This window comes from Dermacentor andersoni, chromosome 2 (assembly GCF_023375885.2).
Source record: "Dermacentor andersoni chromosome 2, qqDerAnde1_hic_scaffold, whole genome shotgun sequence".
Classification (NCBI taxonomy): Eukaryota; Metazoa; Arthropoda; class Arachnida; order Ixodida; family Ixodidae; genus Dermacentor; species Dermacentor andersoni.
This window is the reverse complement of record NC_092815.1, coordinates 157,550,695-157,574,944: the sequence shown is the minus strand read 5'-3', so window position 1 is coordinate 157,574,944 and position 24,250 is coordinate 157,550,695. Positions and strand designations below refer to the sequence as shown.

Genomic DNA, 24,250 nt, shown 5'->3' with positions numbered 1-24,250 from the left:
TCCCTACATAAAACCTGGACATGTAATGTTGGCTCACGGGCATATCTAAAACACATGGATCTGGCGATAGAACGGCTAATTATATTTCAAGAAATCTTCAATTTACTTTCTTTGATGTGGTCATTCGGCATGTGCCACTGGGGGTGTGCCCATTCTTAGCCAATGCTTCAGAACTGTCCCACTCCGGCACAAGAGGTAAAACAGAATCCATTAAAATGTTGCTTGCTACGTGTGGTACTTTCTTGTGCACCCACCTGACATCACTAAATTGTACTTTACTTAGGCTTCCCTTATCATTGATTCCAGCATGAGCGTTGGAAGTGCATTTATTTTTTACTCTTGCTGCACCAAGTATACGTTAAAAGTTGGAAACTGGTCATCGACATTTCCAGTGAGCCAACCATGTTGCAAGTAGAAAAGAAGTCGCCCTTTTTCATAACTGGGCGAGTCCGCTACCCTTGGATGTGTTCGGATGCAATGGCCCTGTTGTGATGGTGCGGCAGCGAAGAAACCCATGCTGGAATAGTATTTAACTAATCTGGTTTGTACATGGCTCTTTTGAACCTCTGAATTGTAAAAAACAAAGGACTAAGGAAGACAGACAAGGACTTTCAACAGCGACGTGCTTGTCTTCCTTGGTACGTATTTTTTTTTTTTTTTCAGATATGCGGTTCTAAACTCAGCTTGGCCGAGCTGGCCGCGAGCGCTAGCACTTAGGTCACCGTGGCGCATGTCCTTACATGTTGTTAGGAGCTTTATATTAGGTGGTGCTGTTATGTAACGTCGAATGAAGCAACACTCCTTTCTGTGGCTCAAATGGTTTAAGTATCGGGCGGCCATAGACGTCCCTCTTCTTGATTTTTGTTTCCGTGTTTTTGTCAATGTGAGTGTTTCAGCCTGAGGCTGATATCTAAAACTACACGGGCAGGGCTTTTTCGCTAAATCTTTGGACAGCATCTATTCCCTCTCACAACCTACCTTTTGCAACTTTTGGGAAACAATGGAAAGCTGTCGCAGGGATGAGGGCTCAACAGTTCTAAGGATTTCATTATTTGAAGGCAGTTCTGTTGAATTGTTATTACATTGTTACTTTCGAGTCATTTGATTTGCCCCTTTCATTACCACATTTTTCCTGCTCTTTCTTTGCCAAAACTAAGTGCATTTTTTTGTAGTATCACCCGAATCTTGGTGGATCCCGCATTGTGGGCATGCGCCATCAGCAAATGGAAAATAAATACTGCCGCTCCTGTCTTTCCAACGCCGCTTACACAGCGGTGATGCGCCTGCGTAAGTTGCTTGGGCCCGAAGCTGCTGAAGCTGACGTGGCTTCTTCACGTCGCTTTATCAACACCCGTCGCGCTGGCTTAGCGGCTGTGGTTTTGCGCTGCTAAGCACGCGGTCGCGGGATCAAATCCCGGATTCGGCGGCCGCATTTCGATGGGGGCGAAGTGCGATAGCGTCCGCGTCCCATGCATGGGGGCACGTTACTAATCCCCTGGCGGTCAAAATTAACACGGAGTCCCACACTACGGCGCGCCTCGTAATCAACTCGTGGTTTTTGTACGCGAAACTCCAGAATTCAATTCAGCTTATCAACACTGGCGACACCGGCGCGCTTGACGCTGCTGCCAGCGAGCTGTTTACAGCTGAGCGATCAAAAGGGTCCCGCAGAATTCGCAACAGTCCGAGAACTCAGTGAAGAACGCTGATGAACACGCCTACCGGCGTTCGTACTGAAATGATGGTAACACATATTGAACTCGTACGCGGTTTATTGCAAAGATCTGAAATCAAATTCCAAGCGTAGAGGCGATCTTGGACTTGTGGTGCGCCTTTGCCTTGACCGCCTTAGCTGCTGCCTCGCTGGCCTCTTTCCGCGTCACGCTGAGGAAGATCTGCTCCAGCGACGTGTCCGTGATGAAGAAGTCGTGCAGCTTGAAGCGCTTCTTCACCCGAGCCATGTTCGTGAACATTTCGCTCCACAGCATTTGCACGCGAGACATTCGAAACTCGAGCAGGCCCTGCACGAGTGACCAGTGTGTAGAACATCAATAGCGGTGCCGTTATTACACAAGACAGACAGACAAGTCAACCGCGGTTGACATTGAAAGAAGACAAGAATCTATGAGCCGCATTAGTGGACCATGTGCTGTGTTGTCCCATGTTGTTCCATGTTGGCTATACGAAAGGGAAGAGAGGCTACCCCGGAATATTCCTTTTTTCGTTGATGTCAACCGCTCTTGAGCCACCTTGACGTCACTTCTGTCACCTCAACGAGATTTATTACCATATTACTCTTACATAAAGTCCTTTACTAAACGTTTACATTAATTCATTTATTTTTATAACACCAGCATCGGCCCACAGTTATTGTTTAGTAATGCCAACCTTTAAAAAGCGCGTCAGTGTATCGCTCGGGAATTTTTTCGCTAATTACGCCTTAGTTATTACGACTCGGTACATAACCTTACGCGAATTTGCGGCGTATTATTAGTTCCAAGCTTCATTTTGACATTTTTGGCGATGTTTTTCTTAATATCGGGACTCTGGCCTGTGAATGTGAAATCAGCGCGCATTCAACGCCATAATTGCTCATGAATTTCTCGGAGCCCGAACGCTCTAGAAGTAGTATAATATAACGCTGCCTTCTAATTCTAGTGTCTTCAATTTAGTATATACTACAAGTATATTAACTATCTATAAATTAACCATAAACACATTAGGTTATATCTACTATATATACATACAACAATGGCGGAATGTCACATCGTACAGAGAGAGAGAGAGAGAAATGAACTTTACTATTAGACCAGGCTTCTTGAGCCCAAAAGTGGGTGGACTCCACGGTCCAGGTATTTGTCAATGCAGTATTTGCATAGTTAGCATAGTGCTCTTTTATTAATAATATTTAATTATTTATTTATTTATTTATTTATTTATTTATCTTCAAATACTGGTTAACCCTTCCGGGTTGTTACAGGGTGGAAGCTTAACATTGAGGACCCTGCATATAAATTGAAGCAATTGCGGCAAAGGCTCAGGGTTGCCAGTTGTGTAATTTTATTATTTACAGCCTTTATGTAGCACCTCAGCAGATGACACCTACATCTGGTAATTCACGGACGGGACGCTAATGCCGCCATGATGTTTTCAGTGCTAAAACCACAACACGAGGTTTCCGAGCTTTTCAGCGCTCAGCGGGGGCCACCTAAGCCTAATATTGGAGAGTCAAGTTGAGGAGCAGTGTCGGGCCCATATATATTCAAAAAAAAATTTAGGTTAGAATTCTTTCTAAGGGAGCATTCGAGCCAATCCTGAAACATTAGCGATAGCGGCTGACCAGTAGCAAATATCACTTATGAGCAACAAGATTAGCGAATTCGTCCCCTGCATGTCCGCGTGTTGTGGTATACATGAGATGAGTGCGGAACTATGATGGTAACACGAGAAGGCCGCGTTAATTTTTAACGCGACAGCGTTAAGGAGCTCGTGTCGCAGAAAAGCCGGTGTCGTCGGCGTTGGCGGCGTTGGCCATGAGCGATAAATTCCGGGAGGCACTTCATGAATAAAAAACAACTTGCAAGATGCTCTGGGTGGAAACAGGGTCTCCGGAGTGTGAGACGGAGACGCTACCACTCAGCCACGAGTTCGATGCTTCAAAGCGGTACAAAAGCGCTTCTAGTGAATGCGGTGTTGCCTTAGAAACGAGCCGTAGAAAGTTATACTGCGGTGTTTATCGGTAATTATGAACATGTAGCTTACAGAAGTCGCAGTTACACGAGTAGCGAAGTGCGTTTCCGCTACATTTCTTCTGCGCTTTGCGAACACGCAGAGCCACCTTGCAGCAAACACAGAAGACCCCCCCCCCCCCTCTCAATGTACGGCGCTGCCCCGACAGGTGGCGCGCCATGCGCGCATTGGGGCTTTGCGGGGTGCGGTGCGAGGCGCGTCGCGCCGCGGACTCTCTCCCCTGACGACGCTTCGCCCTGCTCCCTCACGGGTTGCGGAATCAAGCGTCCTTCCTTTCTTTAGATCACTCTCTATCTCTCTGCCCGTGCCGATCACGACGTTTGGCTGGCGTACATCGTTTCCCCCTCCGAGACACCGAGTTCTTCGGTTCGTTCCGCTTCCTCAGGCGCACGTTTCGTTGCCGCGCCGAACGCTGCGTTGCTCGACGCTCACCGCGTGATTGGTGGGTGCAAAGTCCGATGCGGGGCACCTCGTAAGTGATCGCTGCGCCGTAGCGCATTGTCTTACAACCCCTTGGCGGGCGGACGGGAACGCTGTCGCGTTCCACTCTTGAAGGCGAAGCTTAAGCGTCCTCCAATTTTTTTTTTTATTTACGGTGGTAGGAACCATTCCTTAAATAGCCACGAAACAGTTCCGGAAAATGTTATAGACCTGTAGGATACAGCTAATATTAATCGTTCGCACCACAGTTTGTGTGAAGCGTTTCATATTAAGAGAGCTACGGACGATCACAAGTTACCCTCCTCCATACCATGCATTTTCTCCTCAACTAGTTCGCCGAGTGATCGGGATAAGTTCCACCTTCACTGGCTCTGCGTCATGATGGCACGTCGTGTCGTCTACTTCCGGTTCTCTAGGAGCGAGCACGCGAAGCTTCTCCATCCTCTCCGCCAGCTGCTTGGCAGTCAACCCCAAGCGACAGCTATGAAGCAGGGTGCGTTGCGAGCATTCTGTCGTTGCGCCAAAAGTGTCTGGTATTCCGGTAACCATAGGCGAGCTGGGCATTTCGACGGATGGCTGGAAGCATAAACTCAAGCTGATGAAGGAACTTTAGCGCAGGCGTACGTGAGCTGCGTGGTCGGTCTTCACGATCCAGCTACCCGTTGGCGCAGAGTTTAACCAGCCAAACAAAGAGCTAATATTGCTCTAACCAAGTGTAAATCATTTTAAACATTTACAAAACAACGTTTTAACGACTATGCTCCAGCGAAAAAGTTACTCCAGCAGCAAAGAATACACTTCGTTACTGCTACCGTGTTTGGTTGAGCTCTCTGCCACCGGGTGGCTGCACCATGCAGACCTCTCATGTTTCTGCTTCTGCTCATCCCGTGACACGGCAGGGTCAAACGGCCAGGCCCCTTCCCCTTGCGCTTGCGTTTAACCCATTTCTTGGCTCGCGAAACACTGTTGTGGTAGTAATCTTCCGGTGTAAAATGACTGGGCAGGGGGGGCGCAAAACGCGCAAATCCTGAGGCCAATCGGATAGTGGCAGTCCGATGCGCTGCAGCCACTCCGCTCGTCTGCTGCCTTGCAGAGGGACACGATGTCACAGCTTTACTTCTTGCCAGTCGCTACGCTTCTAGTCCACAACGCAACAAAGTCGAATCATAATGCTCGCGAAAAGGCTAAGACCGACTCTGACTGAGGAACTCTCGTCAAAATGGAGCACGTTGTAACACAAGCAGATGACGCTTGTTGTGTGCCGGAAGTACTTAAAGGGCCCCTGAAACGGTTCGGACAAATTTTGTAGACGCGTAGGGTACAGCTTAAGTAGAACATTCGCACCACACTTTAAGTGAAGCGTTACGTATTAATGGAGCTACAAGCGATTAGAAGTCACCCTCCTCCCTAGCCACGCTTTTCCTCCTCAAGTCGTTCGCCGAGCGAGCGGGGCTAAGCTCCGCCTTCACTAGTTCCGTGTCACGATGCGACGTCACATCGTCCACTCCCGGTTGCGTATTTTCATCCGCTAGCAGCTACAACGGGGCGTGCCACTTTTGACGGAGCTCGACGTTTCTGCGCAGGCGCGAGTAAGAGCGGGCGCGAGAGAGAAAATCTGGGGGCTTTTGCTCCTTGAATATATGACTCAGCCTAGGCACTACGGAGGAGGTTTCTTAGATTGCGTTGTATTCGTTTGTCCCCTGACATGCCGGCATTGCGGAGTTCGGTCGAGTTGGTTTATACGCTCCGCCGCTGGCTGCCCGCGCGGTGAGGCAGTGGGCGCGGACGCCGCTTGGTGATCGCTGTGTCTGAAGGGACAATGTTCTGACTGGTGTTTTATAAGTCACGGGTCGAATTTTTCGTCGCGACGATAGATCGGATTTTTTACAAGCACTGCTCCAGGAGGGCACATGTAACCGGCAAACGGAGGCCTCAGGAGAGCACCTGAGGTTATATTAAAGCAGGCGGCGCAGGATCTCCGGGGCACCCAAGCGGTAGCGGGGGGATCAAAGCTGGAAGCCGGGCGGCCCGTGGGTTGGGGCCGCAGAGGCCGAAGCGTGCCTGGGGGTGTTCGCATAAAACATTGGCTGTCCGCGATAGCGGACAGCCGATCTTATACTCCCCTGGCACGCGCAGGCCTCTGCGAGCCCCAACCCACGGACCAGTCCGGCTTCTAGCTTTGATATCCCCGTTGCCGCTTTGGTGTCCTGGAGGCGCCGCCAATAATGCGAAATAATGACACGTTGTTTTCATTAGTAAAAACATGATCGATTAAATATGATTGCGTCGAGCCGCCAACTTGCGATGCTAAGTTGAGCACAACCGCGCCCCGCGACTTCTGCCGGCACGGCGCGCCTAGGGACAAGCGCATACACCGCGCGCCAAGAAACTCCTCCGTAGTACCTAGGCAGAGTCGTATTTTCAAGGAGCAAAACTCCCCACATTTCCTCTCTCTCACCCGCTCTCATTCGCGCATGCGCGCAAACGTCCGTCGTCTCCGCAAGTTCCACGCCCCGTTGTACATACGAGCAGTTGGAAATACGCCTCCCGGTTGTATGGGAGCCCGTCCCACCCGCGCGAGACCTCTCCGCTAGCCGCTTGGCCCTCGACCCTAAGCGAGAGCTATCGAAGCATCGTGCGTTGCGAGCATTCTGTCGTAGCGCCGAACGTGTCTGGTATTACGGTAACCGCAGGCAAGCTGCATGGTCATTTCGGCGAATGACTGGAGGCATAAACTCAAGCTGATGAAGGAACTTTAGCGTAGACGTACGTGAGCGGCCTGATCGGTCGCACGGTCCAGACACTTGTTGGCGCAGCGCATAAACAGCCAAACAAAGCGCTAATATTGCTCTAACCAAGTGTTAAACATTTTAAACATTGATAAAAACAACGTGTTGATGATTACACTCCTGCGAAAAATACACACCAGCAGCAAAGAAGAATACACTTCGTTGCTGCTACTGTGTATGGTTAAGCTCTGTGCCACCAGGTGGCTGCACCATGCAGACCATTCACATTTTCCCTTCTGCTCACCTCATGGCTCGTCCCGTTATGGCACAGTCAAGCGGCCAGACCCTGTCCCCTTGCGCTCGCGTTTGCCCTAATACCGGACTCGCGAAACGCTATTGCGTTAGTAATCTTCCGGTATAAAGCGACGGCCACAAAAGCGCAAATCCTGGCGCCGATCGGATAGCGGCAGTCCGATGCGAAGCAGCCAGTTCGCTCGTACGCTGCCTTGCAGAGGGACACGATGTCGCAGCTTGACATATTGCCAGTCGCTACGTTTGCAGTCCACAAGGCAACAAAGTCGAATCATAGTGCTCGCGAAAAGACTGAGACCGACTCTGACCGCAGAGCTCTCGTCAAAATGGAGTATGTTGTAACACAAGCAGACGACACTTGCTGTGTGCCGGAAGTGCTTAAGTGTACTGAAAAATTGTTCTTGTGCATTCTCTTTATGTTACTTTCGTTTTATAAAAACAAATTAACTAACATTCCAACTATTACGAAGATCATTTGTTCACCATAAAGTTGGAAATATTATCGATCACGCGCCCTGGTCAGCCAATCGGATAGCTCGCCCCACAGACGTCATATGGGTGATTTCGGTCATATGGGTAGGGGCGGCTTAAAATTCCACCGAGCAGTGTGCTGCGATCGGCAGCGATGTGCATTTTCAAAACCTTATAATAAATTCACACTTTACGCGGAGCACTTAGATGTGTCAAATAATGATCAGAAGGACCTACTCTAACGACTTAGTACGTTTGTAGAACATCGTCAAAAGCGTTTCAGGGTCCCTTTAAGTGTAGTGCGAAAATATTATTGTGCATTCTCTTTCTGTTACTTTCTTTTTATAGAAACAAATTAACTAATATTCCAACTATTACGAACATTTGTTCACCATTAGGATGGAAAGATTATTGATGACGCGCCCTCGCAGCCAATCGGATAACTCGCCCTACTAACGTCATTGGGGCAAATGACGTCAAATGGGTAGGGGCGGCTTAAAATTGAGCCGAGCGATGTGCTACGATCGGCAGTGATGTACATTTTTAAAACCTCATAATAAATTACTCGTTTTACTTAGATGGGCCAAATAGTGATCAGAAGGACGTACTCTAAGGACTCGGTACGTTTGTACAAAATGTTCAAAATCGTTTCAGGGTCCCTTTAAGGGGGTATGAGCCACTCATTGTATTATGTGACAGACGCATTTAATAACAGAGGTGATACGAGTATGTGTGTGAATACCTATCATCACGATCACCACCGATCAGAACAATAAATATGTTCGTACCTTTGTTCAAAATTCTATGTCATGTCTGTGCCGTGTACTAAAGAGCTTCGCTGGTTATCCACCTTCACAAAGTGGAACGGCTCATTTTTTTTTTTCAATTTAGGCATCAGACGATTATTTTTACGAGCTTTTCGTCACGAAGCCGGTCGTATACATCACTGCGTAATGCTTTGCAAACTGGCTGATATATATCTACAGGATCTGAAATTAGGCATTTTAAGAAGCCTAAAATTCCATTGTCATTGGTGTGTAAACGTATATCTACACTTCTTCTCAATGGTGACTGAGTCTGTTTCATTGTAGTTTATTTCGCTTTAAATTAGGCTCTAACGTGGACAATGGTTCTGGCGTTCATCAGGCACTCAACATCTGACAGATCGTCCTCACTCGAAAAGCCATGTAGCCCATTAAAATAAAATGTCTCAGTTTACGCCGAAAGGTGAAGCATCGATTGCAGTAGGAAATTATTAGACAGCTATACTAAGTAACGATAATAGGTTTATTGGCCGTATAAAGTTGTAAACATTCGTTTTGCTGTAATAAGCATGGTGTTATGCGCGCACATTGCAGACATGAACACATCTCACTCAATGACGTCAAACGCTCGCTCTCAAAACGCTGACGTGAGGAAGAGCGGCAGCAACAGCGAGCGAATTGCCCTTCGCGCTGCATCTCGCTTCAACAACGAAGCGGCGAGAACACAACCTACACGAAGCCATCAGCCCTCGACGCGCCTAGACTCTGTACCTGCCGCAGACCGCTTTCAAGATCAAGGCCACGCGGCCACACCCAGCCGTGCCGTATGCAGCCGCCGCCGGAGTTGAACGCTCCCCTGCTGCCTTGCGCGCGATGGAAGACGGCACGCTTCCTCCGCGCCTTTCTCCCTCGCGCGCGCGACATCGAACCGTCATGCTTTTCCGTTTACCATCGCACGCTTTCACTTGTAAACACAGCATACGGCACGCTGCCGTTATCGCACTTGGACTTTATACGGAATATCATGTAGGCGGCGACGGCGACGCCAACGGCGAAAATTACCTTGGAGAGTACGTATAAATCATATCGCAAAGCAACAAAAAAAAAAAACGCTCTAGACAAAATTTTCTTTTATATATGAACCTGCTTTGGACGGTGCCTCATATTTCAAATGTAATTGCTTTTCAGGTGTTACTGTGGCAAAGTGCGCTTACATAAGGGCTGGAAACCTCACGACAGGGCGTTGTGCCCAAGGTGGCCTCTCTGTTGGTAAGAAAGTGGGGTGGGGCCTTGCCACACAACCAAACAGACACCGTCACTTAAACCTATTTTGTCACTGTAGACGGAGAAATTACGTGGTCGTCCTGAGCACGCTATCGCGTCGAGAACTGGGCCGCGGTTTCTGTAGCCTAACACACCTACCCAGCTATGACTATTTCACAAACATGATGCATAAGTGGAGCAAAATACACCATAATCATTTGCAGAATGCTAAAGGTACGTTCACCGATTCGAAGATGCGCTACGTAGCTCTTTAACGGACACGCACGAAGAAACACGCACATACAGACAGGATGATTCTCAAGCTAGCAGCTGTAATCTAAGATTGCTAGTTTGCGCACCATCTCGCTTAGTTCATCGAACACACCACAGGCGTCTCACATAACGCATGATAACAGGGAGAAAACGACGGCTCAGTGATTATTTCTAAAGCTCCTAATTATTCCTGGAACGTTAACGTTTTGCTACACATGGCACATGACACGCCCCCAATTTTTCACCAAGTATGAACACTGCGTGTGGTAGTGTTCTCGGTACATTAGGAAACATACCGGAGACAGCCGCATAACGGTTCGAGCCCTGGATAACTTACAACGGCTGTAGTCATAAAGGCTGTAATTGATGAAGACACATTTAACTATGCATGCACCTTTGCTATAACGTACCCCCGTCCTCCTCCTTTATAACAAATTTCGTCTCGATTTCAGCTATTGGAAGGTGTACTAAGCTAAATGTTGCGCCGTTCGCAAAACACACTTATCAAGTTCCGGAGTACTTGCACACGTAACTTACTCGAAAGGTCGCAATTGACCCACCTACTCTGAACTTTGCGGACACATTCCACATTCCCTTCCCCCCCTATTAACACGTCCGTCGTTTAGTTCACCGAGGTCACCAGGGTACATATGGTTCCTCGCGGAACTCGTGAACATAGGCGGAAAACGATCGAGTATTGAGCAATTACTTGGAATGATTGTCATTAGGCCAGAAAGAAAATTCACACATAACGTGTAATGTGGACCCCCATTTCCATTGAATAAAAATTTGATGGCATGCACAATGATCTTAAGACCGTGAGAAACAGCGAATAACTTACTCCCGCTTTCAAGCTCCTGCCGAAGCAATTTTTTACAATGGCTAGAATTTAACAACAGGCATTTAACTTCTGATGTTCAGTGGCAATAACGTCCACCTCCTCGCCACCACCACCCCCGCTCCTTTCACAAATTCGTTCGTGGTGGCAGTAAGAGTTCCCACGGTACAGTGGGCTAAATTCTGCTCCATTCGTTAAACATCCCTGTAGCGTTCCGGAGCACTTGGATACGTAAGTTATTGCAAAGACTGTAATCAATACATATACTCTGTACTTTGCCTACACATTACCCGTAGCATTCCCCTTATTTTGACGACGTTTACACATGTTATGCTTCATTTAATTACCCGAGAAAGACCGGAGAAACCGACTACGAACTTCGTATAACACGTGAAATATGGAGAAATTGAGGGTTTAGTATTTATTTCCTAATGTTAATAGTTACAGAAGAAACGCTAACGTTTCACCACACATTAAACTTTATATGCCCGCATGTTTTCACCAACTATAAACTGTGACGCCGAGTTATGTAGGTGTGACGCAGAGTTCTCCGGGACACGGGAAACATGTATCTGGTAACGGCCATATAACGCCTTCGAGCACCTTTTTCGAGTCGTTTTTCGTGAATCCCATATTGACACGTGTGCTTATCTTTATCGGCTGACCACGTTTCGTCGCTTAACAACTGTAATCGCACAGCGAGGGACGCGCCTGCATGTATCCGACGTTTCTGGAAAGTTATCGATGCTTCTACCCGGCTGTCTGTTGTCGCCGAACCTTGTGTTATCTGATTTCATCGCGTGACTCGAATGTTGTGGAACCTTGTGGAAGGCATGCGGGTCCCAACGATTAGTCTGGAACATTCGACGACTGTTGTATAAAAGCCGACGCGCTTGACCCGCTGGTCAGATTTTCGACGATCGCCGAGCGTGTTCGCCGCTATCGTTGTGCTATAAGTGTAGCCTGTTTTGTGGGCACAGGTTCGCCCAATAAAAGTTTGTTTTGTCGGTCACAGTATTGCTACTGTGTTATTCAACGTCACCACCACGTGACAATATAATAAACTGACGCTCTCATAACATCGCCCACGAATCGGGCATACTATGCCCCTTATTCACTCAGAATGTCAACTTGTGGAACGTTGAGCTCCTTCAGGACACTGGGCAAACTTCCAGCGAGCTTTATAAAATGTGCTTCTGAAGCCTCCGGTATACACCCCACAATTCTCTGCCAATTTTCTCCGAATATAGAATTCATACCACGTGTAGTTTTTTCGGGGCAGCGCGAAAACATTGTGAGAGTTTTAATAACGCGTCTGCACAGGCATAACACGAAACTTTACTACGTGTTATTTATAGCTTAATTACGCAACACGCTTTAAAATCTTTCTATGCATCGCTGCTAACATTTCTCGTATTTCCTCGAAATATAGCTTCGTTAAAAGTAGCGCACTTGAACAAAACACGGACACGCACACGTACACACACAAAAAAAGGAAGCACTGAAGAAATTTGTCACTTGCTGCATGCCCTGATCTTTATTTTCTTGTCCACGATTTTTTTAAGTGCGCTGCTATATAACCAAGTCATGAATTATCAACTAGCCCATCAGTGCAGCTTAATTAAGAGAGCCACTATAGAGAAACAGTAAATAAGCTTATATAGATAAATTATACTGGAATAAATTTAGTTTCGTTAATTTTGCACCAGTAACCGAGGGCCGGTACATCTGTGCTACCTCGTGGTTGTAAATGTGTTATCTGAATTGAGGTGTTTTCCTCAAAGAGAAAATTCTCGAAACTTGCTAAGATCTGTTTTTGGCACATTTAGGATAAAATTGAGTCCATGTTTAGCGATAAAAATTTAACTAAGCCGGAGCAGACGCTGTCCTAATCCGTGACGTCACGGACCAGTTAGTTGGGGAAGAGCTGCCGCGTAAGCGGCCGATTTCAAGATGCCGTTTCGCCTGCGAAGCAGCTCCTTCCTGCTGCTGCCGGCAGGTGGCAACACAAGTCTGTGCCAGGGCCGGCTTTTCAGATGTCATTTTTCGCATAGGCGAAATCAGTTTCTCAAATTTATCTTAAAGAACAGGCGACTAATCGTGCCAAGCCTTCCACTAAACGTATTCGACAACAAACTGCGATTGTTCCGAAATTTGAGCAAGAAGAGTGCAGCGGTGAGTGCAAAATCTTTTTTTGAACACGCGCAGCCAAATATTCAGGACCCTGTATAGAAGCTATGCATCATCTAGTTATCACAGTGTTATCTATTCGATCGCCCCAGTGTGAAGATTGCTTTTGTTTTTGCAAACAGAGGGGTAAATCCCGATGCGCTGCAATGCAGGGCTAACAAACCTCATTTTCCATTCTTAACATTATTCGCATGCTCACGGAGACAGTCGTTCAGACAGCTGCCTGTCTGACCCACGTTGCATGCGCCACATTTCAAGGGGTTTCGATACACAACTACCTGCACACAAAAGTAATCTTCACACACAGGGACGATCGAACGTGCATCATCATTGAATCGGCTAGATGGCACGTGAAGCTTGGCTGGCTTACATATGCCCGTGCATAAGTAAGTATATACAATGAACGAGAAGGGAGTTAACAGAGAGGCCCAATTTTTATTAATCCTATCATAGGCAGCCAACAAACAAAGACACCGTGGACAACACAGGGGAAATTACTCGTACTTACTAATCGAAATAAAGAAAATTATAACTTAATTATAAATTAAAGGAATTGAAAGTAGATAAAAGAAACTTGCCGCAGGTGGGTAATGATCCCACGTCTTCGCACTACGCGTGCGATGCTCTATCAATTGAGCTACCGCGGCGCCGTCTTCCCATCCACTTTCTGGGGTATATGCATTACTACTAGAACTAATACTGGCAGTGTTAGCCAGCGCCACCACTCACATACCTTGGTGGTGGATGTGGAACATCCTTTCTGCCGCCGGAGCCACGAGTGCGTGATCTTTTGGGGTGAAGGTACCTGGTCAATAAACCCGCATGTGCTACCAGAAGGCATCAATGATGCCGGATTCGAGACCCTCGTTATGTAATGAACGAGAAGGAAAGGGATTAACCGAGGAGCCCGATTTTATTATTGATATCATACGTGGGAACATTCCCCACCTGCGCCAAGTTTTTGCTTCCACTTTCAAAACCATTGAGTTATAATTTCTTCATTTCAGGTAGTAAATACAAGCAATTTCCCTATATATATATATATATATATATATATATTCTATATATATATATATATATATATATATATATATATATATATATATATATATATATATATATATATATATATATATATATATATATGTATATATATATATATATATATATATATATATATATATATATATATATATATATACACACACATATATATGTATATTTAATGTCGTTATCCCTCTGTTTATTCTATATAGCACCTTGTATCACTCACAAAAATTTCAGTTGGCACTAAGCGTTTGTCCTCGTTTCTTTCTGTGTCCCCTGTCCAGCTTAGCGCTGCACCACGCAGTCTCATGGAAAACCAACTAGCCCAAACCATCACCCTTGTAAGTTAAATGGAAATCTTTCTTTCGAATTGAGCTCTACACCAGACTTCATCGAGGTCAGCTAGCAACGACACTGCTTTCCTGAGTTTTAAAAGAAACGCCCAGATGAAATGAAATTCACATTTCATTGGCATTAACCTGTAACAAACGTCTTGTCACGTTTATCGCGTACGAGTCGGGAGGGTCTATTTTAAGACGAAGCTTTAGCTCCGATGCTCCTATATAAACACATGTAAAATGAAAATTTGTTTTTCTTGGCAATCACAGCACCAAATTTGACAAGGTTTGTTGCATTTAAAAGAAAAACGTTAGATCTAGTAGCTGTTTGCTTCGAGATATCGATTTCTGTCGTCAATGTTTTATTAAAAATTGGCAAAATCAAAATTTTTCTGAGAAGGAAACTATCAAGTTTACAACTCTAACTCAGCACGGAAAATTGATAGCACAATTCTCTGAACTGCATCTCATAGTACCTATAAAGCGGAAAAGATTAATGTGTTATACTAAAATCTGCAAAAATTCAGCAATACGGAGACACAGATTTTGCGGAACCCTTGTACAGAACGTAAGAAATTCACATAAGATGTAAATTTACATATCAAATTTGTCCGCTTATAAGATATAAGGGATTATAGATATATATATATATAGATAGATATATATAGGATTATAAGATATAAGGGATACAGAGCTACGAATTTGTAAACTTTGTGCTTCTAGATTTTTTTTTATCTTTCGTATTTATCAAAATTCTTGTAATGCAATTGAGGCCCCAAATCGAAGTTCCGCTTCCAACAGTTGCTATAATTTACCTTTCTCCCTCAAATGCAAAAACATTTCATCAAGATCGGTCCAGGGGCTAGCTCATGGAAGCGTTTTTGTGTTTCACATGTATTTGAATGGGCCGCGTCGGAGTTGGGCCTGAGCTAAGGCTTTCTCTTGAGGCTTCTTCTTTTGTTTTGGAGCACGCTATTTGACTTACGCACTCCCAAAGCGACGCTTTCACAGTTTCCTAAAGTAAAGCCTCACCTCGTAGCTGTACACGAGCTCCGCCTCGGGGAAGTTTGCACGCACGGCATTAGCGACGTCTTGGTGGTAGGAGAAGTCCTGTTGGCGGTCTGGGTACGTCTTTACCGTGATGGCGTAGCCCTTCCCAAACTTGTCCTTCAAGTGTGCCAGCGACCCCAGGCACTGCAGCTTGCCGTCCCCCAGGATGGTGATGCGGTTGCACAAGAACTCCACGTCGGATAGGCTTCACATTCCGTAGAAAGACAAAATGAACAACAATTTGAGTATTTGTATACATCAACAAACTATGTTTATCAAGGAGACTTTCAATATGCTGCAGTTTCGCCTAAAGGTGAAACATCCATTGCGATAGTAAATTATTGGAGAGCTATACGACGTAAAGATAGTAGTTTTGCCAGCCATATAAACCTAAACATTCGCTTACTAACTAAATTAACAAGCATGGTGCCATGTGAGCAAGCAAACATGAACACATCTCGCTCGATGACCACGGAAACTTGCTCTCAAAACGATGGAGGGAGGAAGCGTGGTAGCAGCAGCGAGCGAATTGACATTCATGCTGCAACTCGCGTCAACGCTAAGCCGCGAAAACACAGCGCATGAGGGAGTCTGTCCCCTTCGCAGATTGCTTTCAATATAGCAAGGCCCGGGCGGGCGCGCGCTGCTACGCAGTAGCCGCCGGAGTAGAATTCGGCGCCTCCATCCCCTTCCTCCGGAGGAGTGAGCGCGACGGAAGACGGCGGCCTTCCTTCCCGCTTCCCTCCCTTGCGTGTGAGAGATTGAGCGGCGATCGTCGGCTCCCCCTCGCAAGCTTTCACTCGCGCAAACGGCATACGGCGCGCGGCGACGATTTTATCGCCCTTGGACTTTATGCGGGACCTAGCGGTGGCGACGACATTGACGGCAGAAATGCGCCTTGGGTGTCCCTATAATTGCAATCGCAATAATATGGTAACTGACTGACGGTCATTAACTTCCCGAGCATCACCCGTCAAATACAGAGACGCCGTATTCAAGAGGTTTGAAGCTGCAGCTTATTTTCGCCACCTGGGATTCCTTACGATGCACCTAAAGTTATATATATGAGGCCGAGTTCGTATTTTATGTTCTTCGAATAAGGCTTCTGCTGCTGCTAGTCGAAGCCGTTTCCTTGCGCTCAGCAGCAGAACTCCACAGTGACGGAACCATAACGGTGGTTCCTATCAATACTCTAAAATAGCACTACTACCATTACTCTAATGTCATAAAGCATTACATACCTCCCTCAGCACTTGTAGTGGTGGTTTCCAACAGCTTCGCTGGACATACGCTTTCGCAAGGCCGGGATGACTTTTGCTTTTGCGCATTTCTATTTGCTGCTTGTGCGCTGTGCACTCACTTCATTTAATACGATCATCTGCTTAAAGGGAGACTAATTGGAAATATACTAATTTAATCAAGACTCGCACATTTTCTTGCTCAAACAGTAATTGTGATGCTTAAGGAGTTATATTTCGTATAATGGCACATTAGGACAAATAAAGCGTTCATAAAGTAGTTGTTACCTTTATACCAACTTTCTTTCCTTTATCTGAGCATGCAGTTGGACTTGAATTTCTTATAGAGTGTCTATTTAAAACAAAGAGAGAGCGGTCGGCGCTGTGAACATAGGGGCCACGCACCTGTGAGAGGTGAGCACGATGGCAATCTTGGCAACATGCTGCAGAGAGTTGATGTATTTGGCGATGCGCTTCCGCGATGTGGTTTCGACACTGTCGTATGGCTCATCCAACAGCAGCACCTTAGGCATGCCGATCATCGAGATGCATATGGAAAGTTTGCGCCGGTTGCCGAAGCTGCGAAACAGTGCCGCCCGCGTTACGGCGAAGGAAGCTTGCCGCTTTTCTTGTCAAACGTACGTTTACACGTGATCAAGTATGACTGCGAAATGAACATGTAAGCATACCGTTGGCCAAGAATTACAGTTTTCATATACACAGTAGAAGGAAAACGGAAGAAGAAACACAGCATGCAGAATAAATACATTGCTGAACAAAGCTAATGTATTTCAACCCCTAGACAGCCGCTGTTGGGGAACTGTTAGCTTTAATGCTGATGTATTTGGTAGCCCATTTCAAGGACCGGTGTGTGAAAAACGGGGCTTCTAATGATTTTTGCTGATGAACCACTGCTCTGCGTCAATCTTGAATTTGTAGTATATGTGAGAGAGTGAATACTTAAAAAGGTAATTAGTGCGTGTATTCATTTTTTTATCTAAATACTGCAGTTTCTCGTGCGGGTAACGTACGCCTTTCTTTAGAAGTCAACCTGCAAAGGTTGACCGGCGCTGTTAGAGAGTTGGATGGTTTATTTCCGTGCCTATCAACAGCCGAGTGGCCCGCTTGACAGTGCACGTTGTCATAAAAAAGTCGCAATCTCGTCCGAAAGGCGAAGTATCGATTGCGATAGCAAATTAGGAGACGGCTATACAAACCAAGGATATTAGCTTTATCTCCTATACCTTTTGGAAACATTCACGTATTAACTAAATGAACAAACATCGTGACAGCGTGCACAAGCACACGTAACACATTATACTCGGTGACCGCGGACACTCGCTGTCAAAACGCTGGCGTGAGGAATCGCGGCAGCAGCAGCGAGCGAAGTGACCTTCGTGCTGTCTATCGCTTCAAGGCAAACTGAGCGGCGAAAACTCAGTACACGCAAAGGTTTGAGCCGCCTGCTGATCCTTTTCAAGAGAGGGCGCGTGCGGCCGCGCAAAGTAGGCTTTTGCTGCCGAAGTAGAACGCCGCCCCCCCCCCCCCCCCTCCATTGCGCTGCCTCCTCGCTTTGTTTCCTTGCGCGCGCAAGGTTGAGCAGCGATCGTCGGTTCTCCTTGCGCGCGAAATACGCTGTTGCTGACGAACAACGCCTCCCCCCTCCTCCCATGCCCCCATGGGAGGAGGGGGGAGGCGTTCCGGTTCCGGGGAGGCGTTCCGGGGGGAGGCGGTCCGGTTCCGGGGTACGTTGTTCGGAGTCGGGCGCCTCACACAGAGTATATTATCGACGCCGCCGGAGCACCAACGACATGGTAGCTGGTCTGCGCTGTACTGGGGTGTCGCACTAAGCTAGGTGAACTCACGCCGCCGTCCGTCTCAATCGCCGAGAGTTCCTTGTTGGTGAGAGCATGAGAGGGACCTCGAAGGAAACGCGTCGGTTTATTTTACATATTTACAGCTCACTACTGGGTCCATGCAAATAGGAGCACATGCTCTGTCGGAGCAATTTACATGTCTGATCCCACTAAGTGTCTGGGCAGGCTACACAAAGCATCCACAATCCACATTTTAGGCCGTCGTCTTTCTTACGTCACTAGACGAGGGAATGCGGTTACTCTGTCCCCGCCAATCAGAAGGGTCGAAGTGTTCCCGGCATTCTGCCCACGATGTTGCACCAACGTGCTGGACTCCACCCCTGTTGTTGCACAATCGTCATCGCAATAAAGCAATGACTAGGCAGTCGGGAATCAGGGATCAACGCTGTTCCCACGCCAGTCGTCGACGTCGGCTCCTTATGTAAATTAGAGGGCTCTTCGCTCAGAGTCGGTATTTAGCGATTTGAGGAGCCTCGCATTCCCAGCTGCTACTGCTTTCAGAGAATGGCGGTGGTTGGTGTCACCCCAAAGGGAGCGTCCTTTTTTTTTTAAATAGTGAGCGCCGGATCCCGTCGTCGTCTAGGCGGGTGCTGGTGAAGTGCTCGCTTCGTGGGAAGCACACCAAGAATGCCCTCGCCGTTTTGACACGCAAGAGTGCATATTGAGCAGCACAGAACGACTGTGGTTATAATCTGTGCCTTCTATTCTTACGAGAAACAATCATATCCGTCAGAGAAAAAAAAGCAAGAGAAAACTTCTGCCGATGCGCATGTTGCTGTTTCAGAGCAATACACTTACAGGTCGAAACTCCGACTTGAACCGCAAAATGCCGACCTAAACAAATTTCTAGATGTGATAAAAAATTGAGGCTACTGTTCGCAAACGCCCCCAAAGCACCCGTCTTGGGGGCGTTTGCGAACAGTAGCTTCTTTTTGGACACTGTTCACAAAATGGAATCGATCAGGAGTGTGGCTTGGGCTTGTTGGTATGTCGTCATGAAGAAGTTCTGTGCAGCGCCTCTACTACATGGACACTGAAAGAACAGGACACTCACAGTGCCGCGGGTGTGTTCTGCTCTTACCCCATCTGTATCCTGTGTTCGCGTAGCAGTTGGGCTAAACTGAACATCTTCGGAACGAAATGGAACACAGCACATCTTCGGAACACAACAGTCGAACAGGGTGATACGTGAGAGTGCATGCATCGTCGCGAGTATTTCAAGTATTGAAGGCCACACGGTGGCGCGCGTAATGCTGGAACTTTCAACTTACTTTCGTTTATTGTTATGTTTTAGCAGTCATAGACTGTTCTTTAAACGTTCTCTAAATGTTCTTCTATAACTATTCCTTGTTCTGAACACTTTTATCGTTTCTCGTTATTTCTTTGAACATCGACTGTTTGTTTTATATTTGAGCTGAAAACTATAGACCCTGCCACCATGTAATATGCAAAAAAAGAATACATCATCATGTTATATATAAAACGCTAGCTCTAGCTCTCTTGTACCGCATATTTATAAACGCTATTTATTTGACGCTTAGCACTGGACGTCAAGTAAGCCGATTCTTTGCAGGCGATTCTCTACCGAAGCATTGTTGTCTGCAAAATTCATATGTTTCAGGCTTTAATTCCTGAAAAATACCGATATACAGTAAATGGTTTCCTAAAGTAATATCCATGTCTTGGTATTCACGTAACCGCTGTGTTAAATTCCCGAGTACATGTTACAATCATGAAGAAACAGACAATGAAGCCAGGAAACACATGAAAGAATATAGTTACGTTTAACTGAAATATAGAATTAGGACAACAGATATGAAAGTAAATAAAGAGACAATTTCATTGTTACGCGTGCGGTGCTTTACGAATTAAGCTACAGCAGAGGCCATCCTCCCCTAAACCTTCTCGTGTATTTGTGTAGTACATGTAAAGCTCAGCCCTAGGAGTGTTAGCCAGCACCCCTCACCTCATTGGCGGTGTGAGGTGCAACATCTGCTGCCATTGCATATGTGTTTTTTGTTTTAATCACATGACTAACGAAAAAAAATCGAGCCCCTGGAATTTCCTTATCGTTCTCACTGTGTACAGAAAAGTACCGGGACGACTTGCCTGCAGCACTGTATACGTTGGTGTCCGTATAGCCGTACGCTTTTTGCAGGCGGCAGACCATCAAGGCTGGCTTGACGTCCTGAGGTGGTCGCTGGTGCTGGTAGATTAGACCGTTCACCAGCTTGTCCTCGGTTACCACATCGGTGTCCTCGTACTTAGCAGCCTGTGAACGTCGGAATATTCTCATATTACAGTGTGTATTTTCCTCGCATCGAACAGTTTTCATTATTTCGCATCCAGTCGACGAAACGTTGTGCTTAACTCAGGCAAACAGAGAACGCAAGCTGACCAGTCGTGTAACAGCACGTGGAAGAAGTTTCAAAAGTGCGATCTTCTAGGTTTTTATTTCGTACAGTTCCACTGTTCCATGAATGCCTGCTTCGCGCAGTAGCTTAATTTCGCACGTGTAGTTTTATGTATTTAAAGACACTACTGACACGGATAACGTTCTCACAATGATCTGCCATAACTAACACAACCGGTTGTTATTACGCAACAGCAAATCAGTTGTTAGAGAGACGAGAGAGTGATTTTTCATAGCTATGTTGAGAAACTGATGTGTTAAAGTTTGTTACGCACACGCTACATATGTTCTTTAGTGTTCTCTTGCAGATACTTTCTTATGTTTATTCGCAAAGTATCATCGCCTCGTACGTTTTCAATGGCGCAGCGTACTTTATTATGCAGTGTGCAATTGGGATTTATGTCATGCGCTTGATGAAGCTGACGTTAGCTGGCAGCGTGTTCACTTGGCTCGCACTCAGGAACGGCCCCTGAGGCACCTTGGTATTAATGTTTTTTTCATATAACTGTTGACATTGATTTGCTATATGAAGGCACACCGACTGCGTAAAAAATAAATGACATCCTTGTCAATAAAACACGCGGACCTGACCAAAGTACAGTATATTGCGTCTACTGGGCACGAGATCAACTAGGATGACGCGTACACCATCTCCACCGAAACGAAAAAAGGTTTCGCGGTTGCACTTGGTATCTTAATCATTTTTAACTATGCACACACGCTTAATAGAAGTACTGGTACTCCCCCTCCCCGTATATGCGCGATACCTGCAGCACGCGATAACACGTATTTTAACGAGTGTACTTCGCTGTTTGCAGTTTTTGTGAAGTAGGCTCCCATGCGACAGCCGAAAGGTCGTTTGTTTTAATATACTGTACCTTCGTAGGCGCCGTCTGTTTTATTGACTATGATCTGCCCCGACTAGACGGGTTTCCGAAGACCCTTGATATTATAAAGTATGCCATTTTCACAGAGAAAGGAGTCTTCAGCTCTGCAAAATCAAAACGCGTCATTTGCGGTGGTCACTTCATCTCCGCTTTGTAGCTTATGCTCAGAGGCACATTACACCATTTAATGCTCAATTTGATGCTTTTTGCTCATTTGGATGCTATTTTGTCTGTCTGTCTTTCGTTTACGCTTGATGAAGAATATTATCGAGTGGAACGCCGTATAGCGATGTAATTTTTTTAGTGTAAATGCAATTATGTTGAAGTAAGTGCAGCCACTTAGCCCACAGTAGCTTTTTTTTTTTAAGTGCAGGTACCTCTTTCATTTCGGTTGATCCATGGCACGTGCCACACGCCCTTGCTCGTACATATTAGCTTGCGCGCACGCTGTCACAATAGAAGAAGAAGCAAGCTTCAATAGATAGATAGAATAAACTTTAATGTCCAACGGATTAGGAGATCTACCCACCCCCCGACACGCAGGGCAGGGGGCGAGTGCCGCCGCCTCAGATGCAGGCTGGGAGGTCTTGGGTCCCAGCAGCCTCTTCAGCCAGTTGGACGAGACGGAGCTGGAGCTCAGAGTCCGAGCTGCGCAGCAGGGTCTCCCAGGCGTCTCTACTATCTATTTTGTGTATTCCCCCGGGAGAGTACGGACATTCCCATATTATGTGGTCGAGGGTCCCTCTCGCCCCACAAAGATTACATTTATCGCTCCTGGCCTCGGGGAACATGTGGTTCGCCATAACCGGGTGCGGATATGTATAAGTTTGTAGTCGTCTCCACGCGACTGCTTGTGTGTTGTTTAATTTTGGGTCTGGCGGGGATACCAGTCTACGAGCCAATCTATAATGCTGCGTGACCTCCCCATATTTTAGCATGCGCTCTCCGCTCCCTCGGTCATCGAGGGGCCCCGTAGCGGCTCGGCGGTAGAGATCTCGAGCCAGCTCGTGGGCCGCCTCGTTGCCGGGGACGGCTTCGTGCGCCGGAGTCCAAATTATTTGAATTTTTCTATCTAGCTTTCTCTGGCCTAGGATTCTGGCCGCTAAGGGCGAGATCCTTCCCTTGCTAAAATTTTGTATGGCAGTTTTGCTGTCACTGATCACAAATTTCGCGTCCGTTCCAGCGCAAGCTAATGCGATCGCAATTTCCTCGGCAACTTCTATGTTGCGCCCGCGCAGAGTGACAGCGGTCACGGGAGTACCCCGGCCGCTGACGGCCGTTGCCACCGTAAAACTGCTGCTACCTCCCGCCGCGTCTACATAGGCCACCTCATGTTCCGAGATATTACCGAATCTAATTTTTAATGCTTCGGCTCGTTTATGCCTCCTGTCTTTGCTATGTTCCGGGTGCATGTTTTTTGGCAGGGGGGGGATAATCAGATTTTTTCTAACTTCCCTATCTACTTCCACCTTTTGGGTGGGGCCTCTGTCCGGATTTATTCCAACTTTGGCCAATATGGCTCTTCCTGTCCTCGTGGTGCTAAGTCTCTCAATTTGAGAGGTTCGCACCGCTTCCGCCAGCTCTGCCCATGTGTTGTGCACTCCTAGAGCCATCAGTCTCTCTGTTGATGTACACATGGGCAGTCCCAGCGCTCGTTTTACGCACTTTCTCATTAGAGAATCAATCTTTTCTCTTTCCACCACTTTCAAATCGAGATATGGCGTTGCATAACTCACCCGGCTGAATATGTACGCCTGTATTAGTTTAATTAAATTTTTCTCCTTTAACCCTCGGCCTTTGCTGGCCACCCGCCTAATTAGGCTCAGGGTCTGTATTGCGTGATTCTGCAGCCTCTTGACGGTCTCGCCATTGTGGCCGTGTGACTGGAGAATCAGGCCCAAGATTCTAATTTGCTCGACTATTGGTACCTCTTTACCCGCCACATTAATTTTGATCTCCGATGGTGCCTTGCACCTTAAGTGTTTCGGATTGTATATGAACAATTCTGATTTCTGCGGCGAGCATGCTAGGCCTCTCTCGGCCGCGTAATCGACTATGATGTCGGTGGCGGCCTGGAGCAGGCTTTCGACGGCTGAATCACTTCCCCGGTTGACCCAGAGGGTGATATCATCCGCATATATACTAAATTTTAATCCCTCGAGCTTTGCCAATTGCTCGGGGAGTTCTCTCATAGCCACGACTCCGCTATCTGTGCCCGGCAAATCAGCCTTGGCGAAGCCAGCGCCGAAACGATTAGGGAAGCAGGTGCCGTATGGGTACGGCACCTACCAAATGCAACACGCATTCGGCGCAGTCATCGCACTCTACAACTACGGGCTGAACTACGAGAGCTTCAGGCTAGCAGCTGG

At 46.8% G+C, this 24,250-nt stretch overlaps 1 protein-coding gene across 1 annotated transcript; it reads right to left on the bottom strand.

Annotated features, from left to right (window-relative positions):
- Positions 1-1,754: 1,754 nt before the first annotated feature.
- On the bottom strand, positions 1,755-17,280 carry LOC129387435 (uncharacterized). The gene is made up of 3 exons (XM_055076356.2): positions 17,110-17,280; positions 15,449-15,671; positions 1,755-2,021 (listed from the first exon to the last, which is right to left on the bottom strand). The coding sequence occupies exons 1-3, from the start codon at positions 17,244-17,246 to the stop codon at positions 1,791-1,793; spliced, it is 591 nt and encodes a 196-aa protein (XP_054932331.1). The 5' UTR covers positions 17,247-17,280; the 3' UTR covers positions 1,755-1,790.
- Positions 17,281-24,250: the final 6,970 nt, after the last annotated feature.